This window comes from Octopus bimaculoides, chromosome 21, assembly GCF_001194135.2.
Source record: "Octopus bimaculoides isolate UCB-OBI-ISO-001 chromosome 21, ASM119413v2, whole genome shotgun sequence".
NCBI lineage: Eukaryota > Metazoa > Mollusca > Cephalopoda > Octopoda > Octopodidae > Octopus > Octopus bimaculoides.
In genome coordinates, this window is record NC_069001.1 from 4,250,837 (window position 1) to 4,259,422 (window position 8,586).

General features: G+C 38.0%; 1 protein-coding gene across 1 annotated transcript in view; it reads left to right on the forward strand.

Moving 5' to 3' along the window:
• Positions 1 to 6: 6 nt before the first annotated feature.
• Positions 7 to 8,586, forward strand: part of LOC106872142 (NADPH oxidase 4) — a 79,352-nt gene continuing 70,772 nt past the window's right edge. Inside the window, exon 1 of the mRNA XM_052975289.1 lies at positions 7 to 1,082. Within this exon, the coding sequence (XP_052831249.1) occupies positions 1,026 to 1,082 (57 nt within the window). The 5' untranslated portion in view covers positions 7 to 1,025. The remainder of the gene's footprint in view (positions 1,083 to 8,586) is intronic.

The following is an 8,586-nucleotide window of genomic DNA, read 5'->3' on the forward strand; positions in this document are numbered from 1 at the left end:
ATCTATCTATCTATCTATCTATCTATCTATCTATCTATCTATCTATCTATCTATCTATCTGTGCATGTATGTATATATATGTGTGTATGTGTGTGTGTATATAAATATACAGTCGTATGCCTGTATGTCGACACATGCTTACAGCCTGTCTGTCTGTCCTCATGCCCTCGGCGAAAAATTCAAACCCACAAGAAAACATTTGAAACACCGGATTAAAAATATAAGGAAAAAAAGCGAAGACAACCTCTTCTCAGAGTAACAACAACAACAACAACAACAACAAGGATAAGAAGAAAGCAATAATCGACAGAAAAGACAACACCAACAAGTTTAACAAAAAAATAATAACAAGAACGGAATTATTTTAATAATTATACACAAATAACAAAACAACAAAAGTGAAATATTTTTTTCTCAATTTCCTTGTAAGTTTATTGATACACACACACACACAGACACACACATAATGTAGATTTATTTATTGATATACGTATATATGTATCTATCTATCTATCTATCTATCTATCTATCTATCTATCTATCTATCTATCTATCTATATATATATATGTATATATCTGTTTATACACTTGCACATCAGTATACAAACGCATACATATATTTATATACACACGTACAAATCACGGAGTAATACTGATATACCAATACTTACATAAATACACACTGTCTATCTATCTATCTATCTATCTATACACATACACATGCCCCCTCTCTTTCTCCCCCTCTCTCTCCCCCGCCCTATCTCCACACACAAATACACACACACATATATATATATATAATTTAGCAACACCTCTTCGTCAATCTTTACTTTCTACATGCTGTTTGCAATTCTCTTAACTTTTCCCGTTTCCAACACCCAACGACAGTAGACCGGCTCAAAACACTTACACACACACACACACACGATATATCAATATCTACATCTCTACATTTGATACATATTTTAGTTACACGTCTAATATATATTTATATACATCCCATCTAATACACACCTAAATAACTGATGGCTATTCTCATCGGCAAGTGGTTAAACTCAGTCAGTATCAAATGGTTAATTATGGTAAGTTGGAACTATTTTATACAAATTTTTCTCTATTTTCACTCGTATTTCTCCTGTATTATTTACAACTAGCGTTAAGACGGCGAGCTGGCAGAATCGTTAGCACGCCGGGCGAAAATGCCAAGCGGTATTTCGTCGGTCTTTATGTTCTGAGTTCAAATGCCGCCGGGGTCGACTTTGCCTTTCATCCTTTGGGAGATCGATAAATTAAGTACCAGTGGCGTACTGGGGTCGATCTAATCGACTGGCCCCTCCATAACAATTTCGGACCTTGTGCCTAGAGTAGAAACGAATAAAACAGTAAGAATTTGTCATTGTTAACAGTTAAGAATTTATGTTCTTTATAAGCGTAGACCTGGTTGTGTGGTTAACGAGCTCGTTTTGCAATAACTTGGTTGTGTGTTCAATCCCACTGCGTGGCACCTTTGGCAAGTGTCTTCTACTATATCACCGGCTGACCAGTGCCTTTGCCAGTGAATGGATTTGGTGGATGGAAAATGTGTAGAATTTCGTCGTGCCTATCTATCTATCTATCTATCTATCTATCTATCTGTGTTTGTGTCTCTCTCTCTCTCTCTCTCTCTCTCTCTATCTATCTACTGGCTGTTGTTCTTGTGTTTGGTTTGCAAGATTCTTAATGTGCTGAAATGAAACAGATTTTGTAGCATCTCGGGAGGGTCATTATGCCAACAAAAACACACGCACTGTTTCTGTTTTACTTCTTTTATTATCCATCAGTTGGTTGTGTGTCATTGTGACTGTGTTTGTCCTTCTCCCACTTCTTGACAGCTAGTGTTCGCGTGTTTACGTCCCCGTAACTTAGCAAGTTCGGCATTCGGGACCGCTAGAAAAAAAGACTTTAAAAAAAAGCCAAAAGAAAAAAGCAACATAAATACTGGGCCAGTTTGTTCGACTAAGACCATTTAAAGTGGTGCTCTAGCATGGCCGCATTTTAATGACTGAAACAAGCAAAAGATAAAAAAAAAGCAGCAAGAATTTACTATTCTTTAAGCAAAACACTGAGGCTTTGTAAGTCTTTAAATTCTTTTTAATTCTAAGAATATAAACAATAAAAAAAAAATCTCACGTGAAAAAAATTCTAGCGTTCTTTGAGTAAAGATAAACAGACGCAGGCGTGACTGTATGGTAAGTAGCTTGCTTCCTAGCCACATAGTTCCGGGTTCAGTCCCACTGCATGGCACCTTGGGCAAGTGTCTTCTGCTATAGCCTAGGGCCGACCAAAGCCTTGTGAGAGAATTTGATAGACGCAAACTGAAAAAAATTCTTCACACACACACACGTGTGTGTTTGTGCCTGTCCTCATTCCCACTTCTTGACAACCAGTGTTGGTGTGTTTACGTCCCCATAACTTAGAAGTTCGGCATAAGAACCCGATAGAATAAGTACCAGGCTTAAAAAACATAAAACCAAGTACAGGGGTTGATTCATTCGATTAAGAATTCTTCAAGGCGGTGCCCCAGCATGGCCGCAGTCTAATTACTAAAAGAACAAGCAAAAGATAAAAGAATTGATCATTGTTTTAATAAAACTAGGAATTCTACCATTCTTGAAGTAAAGCAGTAGGAATTGTACCATTCTTTGAGTAAAACAGTAAATATTCTATCATTCTTATAAAATACTCTTGTAAAAAAGAATAAGAATCTTTCCATTTTTTGAGTAAAACATTAAGAATGAATGTTTTTAAGTAAAGCACTAAAAAATTCCAATTCTTTATATAAAACACTTGGAATTCTACCATTCTTTGAGTGAAATTGTAAAGACCTCAGCTTAAAAAAAAAACCAAAAGAACTCTTGTAAAAGAACAAGAAATTTACCATTCTTTGAGCAAAACACTCAAGAATTGAAGTTGTCTTTTTGTAACGTAAAGCGCTTAATTTATAATTTTATAAGTAAAACAATGGCAATTCTTTGAGTGGAACCGTAAAGATTCTAGCATTTTACAAAAATACTCTTGTAAAAGAACAAGAAATTTACCATTCTTTGAGCATAACAGAAAGAATTTGTTCTATGATTTCAGTAAGAATTCTATTATTCTTGCAATTGAAACGCTAAAAATGTTGTCATTTCTCAAAAGAAAGAACAAGAATCTTGTCATTCTTTAAGGGTTCTTCTTTCCATTCCTTCTCTTATCTTTCTTTTCCTTCTCTTTCCCTTTTGTTTTTGTTCTTTTTATTTTCGCATAGCTTCAGGCTTTCCCCCCCTTCTAGTTGTTGTGGTGGTGGTCGTGGTCGTTGTTGTTTTTGCTTTTGTCATTGTTGTTGTTGTTGTTCCCCTTCTTTTCCTCCTCCTCCTCCTTTTGCTGCTCTCCCTCCTCCTCCTCTTCTTCTGTTTCTTTCCCCCCCCCTCCTCCTTTTGTTGCTCTCCCTCCGCCTCCTCTTCTTCTGTTTCTTTCCCTCCTCCTTCCCCTCTTCTGTTTCTTTCCCTCTCCCTCCTTTTCTGTTTCTTTTCCTCCTCCTTTTCTTCTCCTGTTTCTGCTTTTGCTCCTCTCTCTCCTTTTCTTCTGTTTCTTTTCTTCTGTTTCTTTTCTTCTTCTTCCTCTTCTCTTCTTCTGTTTCTTCTTTTTCTCCTCCTCCTCCTCCTCCTATTCTTCTTCCCCCTCCTCTTACGCCGTCACCCCCTTATTTTCTCTACTCTCTTCCTCTCTGTTACTTGCCTTACTTAATTCTATGTCACTTAAAATATTCATAAACATTTTTTACTAAATATCAACTGCAATTTTTATTCCACACACACACACACACACATGCACGCATAATACATACATACATACATACACACATGCACACACATACACAGAAACACTTGTACACACGTAGAAGCAGGCACAAGCACGCACACGTACGTACAGAGAAGGAGCGAAAGTATTTGCACATTTCTGTATAAAGTCACGTATGTACACACACACACACAGAAGACACGGTACAGGGAGCTCGAAACAATGAGAAACGGATAAATCTCGTAATACACACGCGTGCGCACGCGCACAGACATACATACACACACACACACATGGATGAATATATGTACGTAAAGGTCTGTCTGTCTGTCTCTCTCTCTCTCTCTCTCTCTCTCTAAATACATATATTTGTGCGTGCGTGTGTGTGTGTGTGTGTGTAAATATAAGTATGTACATATACACACATACACGTACACACACATATATAACAGTATTATGACTAAATGCATAATTAGTCTCGTGTAACAAGCATTCGCTTCTTACTCATCATACACTACATACACATACGAACACTACACTACACCTCCTGATATATATATATATATGTTTATATATGTTTATATATGTTTATATATGTTTATGTGCATAGACACGTAAGCATGTGTAGCATACGTAAGTTTGAGTGTGTGTGTGTGTGTATGTGCTTACGTGAAGGAAAACGTAATAATTTAAAAGACTATAATGCACAACACTCAGCATTTAAACCCCCACCACATTCCGTGTAATTCGTTGTCCAAATTTATGCGAATGACTCATTAGAATTATGTTTCTCTTAGCTCATTAAAGTTCTAATTAATCTAAATGACTGTTGCACATGGCTGTTCTAAACTCTTTCCGCTTTGTATCTGTTAAATTGTCAGTATCTTTTCGGAGGCGATTAGAACAGATGAGGCAAAATCTAGACCGAAACATTTGTCCATTGCTGTCGCTCGCCTCTAAATCAAGAGATCAGGTTATCCTTTTTTTGTCTGCTATGCGTTATTGTTATTCACAATTGTGTCAATATTAAACGCTTGAAAGTATCTTCGCTTCTCATTCTGAAAGCTGCTAAAAATTACGGCTAGGTTTTGACCCTCCGTCAATCCTGAATTTTATTTTAGAATTTATGGGAGCAACTGTCTTTGAAGACTCATATTGTCGTTGAGTGCTCGAAACGAGGAGTAGACAGACAGCCGTTTACTTGCCTTGTCTTGTTTTCCGTTTTTTTCTCGTTGTTTATGTATCTCATGTTATTTGCACAGCTGGTGATATCCTGTACCCATATATGCATGCATGTGTGTATATATATATATATATATATATATATATATATATATATATATATATATATATATATATATATATATATATATATATATATATATATATATACGCACACATACACACACGAGAGAAACTGTACTGAGAAAAAGTCGACGCTCTAAACATAACAGGAAGATTAATTTGTGAATGACTCGCAACAAAGGTTCAGCTCAGATGAAATTACGCTCTTTAACTTCATTGGCAACAAAAACATCCAACCGAAATATCACTGAAAGTACGATGTCTAGACTTAGAGAATTTCGGTGATAAAAGCCATTACAGGTATCGATGCCGGTGTAGCTATGTGCTTGAGAAGGCCACTTTGCAGCGGTTTCCATTTCAGTCCCACTGCGTGACACCTTGAGCAAATGTCTTTTACTGTAGTTTTGTGAGTGAATTTGGTAGATGGAAACTGTATGGAAGCCGGTCGTACGTATGTGTATATGCGTCTTATTTCTTTATTGCCCACAAGGGGCTAAACATAGAGGGGACAAACAAGGACAGGCAAAGGGATTAAGTCGATTACATCGATCCCAGTGCGTAACTGGTACTTAATTTATCGAAAGGTTGAAAGGCAAAGTCGACCTCGGCGAAATTTGAACTCAGAACGTAACGGTAGACGAAATATCGCTAAGCATTTCGCCCGGCGTGCTAATGATTCTGCCAGCTCGCCGCCTTTATGACACACATATACACGTATGTATATATGTGTGTCACACATACACACGTATGTGTATATGTGTGTTTGTGTCTGTGTTTGTCCCCCACCACAGACACTGCTTGACAACAGATGTTAGTTTGTTTATGTTCTTCTCAATTTAGCGTTTTTAGGTGGCCACAATGGAAAACTAATTGGTACAAGAACTAAACATAGAATATGCTCCAGGTAAGGGAACGATAGAGAGCGAGAAATCAAAAGAAGATATATAAAACAACGTCGTACTAAAGTTCAATGGAGACCAGTAGAAATAAAACACCAAGCAGTACATTAGTTTTTATTTCCAAAGTAAATATCGATAGAAACAGAGATGTGGCTAAGAAGTTCGCTCTGCAACCACGTGGTTTCGGGTTCATTCCCACTGCGTGACACCTTGACCTTTTTCTGCTATAGTCTCCGAGCCTACCAATGCCTTGTGGGTGGTTTTGATAGAAAGAAACTGCGTGGAAGCCCATTGTAGAAGGGGGCTTCTGCCCCTCAAACTCTTGACTGCATTTCCCCACATACATTTATGCTTTTTTCCGTTGGCAATGCTTTCTCTGTGTGTCCTCTGCGTGCCGTAAAAGGCGACTAAAAGAGATTGGGATGCGATTTGCACTCCGATCTTGTAAAATCGTTACCAGGAACGACTACCAAAACAGACACATCAAGTTCAATCCTCCGGGAAGGTATCTCGATTGCCTATAAGTCCTGTCGTATGGGGAAACCCCTGGAGGACAGGATGTGTTGGAAGATCGTCGCCTGAGTGATGCAAAGATGTCATCTGCCAGGAATAAGGAATAACAAATGGCGACAAATGGCGGATGCAGCAACGCACTGCAACTGCGCATGCTCCTATACCTAATCTTGTATTATAGTGTAAATCTTTAAAAAATTTCTTCTTTAAGAAAGTCCTAAAGAAAGCGAGAAGCCACTTTGTGTAAGGGACCATGAGGAAGGAGAAATTAAGACGAAAGAAATGAATTTACATTAGACTTGAAAAAGTTCAGGTCATAAAAAGCAGCCAAAACCACAAGATGGCATTTGGATGAAGATGCTGTGCGTTTTGAGAGTTGAGATGGCACAAAGTGATTTGGAACAAAGAAAGTTCGTCAGAGCACTTCCTGTGGTAACAACGATAGAGAAAACCTCGACGAGACAAGACACTTGTCTCTTTAACATAATTCCCAGACCTAACCAGGATGACACAATATCAAGGCTTGACTAGTGAAATGCAGCTTCAGTCAATCGTGTAAGTGGCCGAGTATTCCACAGACATAATTCTCAGTCTAACATTCTGCAACACGGCTGAACATTTGACCTACGGGTACAATTCATACGATGGCCTTCTATCCTGTTTCTGTCTCCCTAATTTTTTTCACAAACCAGGGGTCAAATCGAGGATATAGAAAACAATATTTGTCGAAGATGAGATCGAAACCAGTAACTTGTTGAACCATTCTATCATATTGCGCCTATATAGAGGATATACGTCCATCCGTGTGTGTGTGTGTGTGTGTGTGTGTGTGTGTGTGTGTTGTGTATCGATGTTGTCTGGAAAGGAGGTGAAAACCTTCTTGGAAAGGAAGTGGAAATGGTGGAAGAGTGGTACAAACCATCCGACAAGATTCCGCACAGTTTCTGTCTACTTAATTTCCTCCTGCAGGCTTGGATCAACCGGAAGGTGTGTGTGTATGTGTATGTATGTGTGTATATGTGGTGTGTTTGTGTGTGAGATGGGCGTGTATATGTGTATATGTGTGAGTGAATGTTCATGTGATTGTGTATGTGCGTGTGTGTGTATATATATAGTTACTCCCCAAATGCCATAAACATACCACGCTCCGATGCAGTATAGTGTTCCTAAAACAATAAACAATTCTATCCGAAGGAAATACTGCTCAGGAATAATTATAGAGGAGAACATTGCTATTATTAGAAACACACATACGCACGTACGTACACTGTCTGTCTGTATGTATGTCTGTCTCTCTTTCTCTCTCTCACACGCACGCGCACATACACACCAACATACATATGTATGTACATACACACACGTATACATTCATACATAAATACATATAGACATACACACATACTCACAAACACACACATTTATATACATTACATGAATACATTCTTACATATATACACGCTCTCACATATGCACACATACATATACATACACACACATACATATATACATACATGCACACATAAATGGACATTGATTCATGAACATATGTATACACATACATACGGACAGACATATGTATGCATATTTTTTGTTGTCCTAGTATATCTAGGACTACATTATTCAAATGCGTTCTTTTTAGAAGACGGTCAGGTGTAATTTGACTGTGTGGCCGTTAATTGCAAATTCATCGAAACAAGCTCGTTATAGTTATTTAACCCTCGGTCATCTCAGTTCACGAAGCAGTTCTATGATCAGAGACGTTCCAGATATAACCAAACAATGTTTTTTGCTTACTTTGTCAGAGTGGTCAAGAAGTTCGTTTTGCAACCACATGATTTCGGGTTCAGTCCCACTTGGCCCCTTGGGCAAGCGTCTTCTACTATAGCTCCTCGACCAACCATTGTCTTGTGAATGAATTCGATTGGCAGAAACTGTGTGGAAGCCCATCCAGCATGACCACAGCCGCCTGGCTGAAACACAAAAGAATAATATATATATTATGTATATAGAGTGTTAGGTGTGATGTATATATGTATGTATGTATATATAT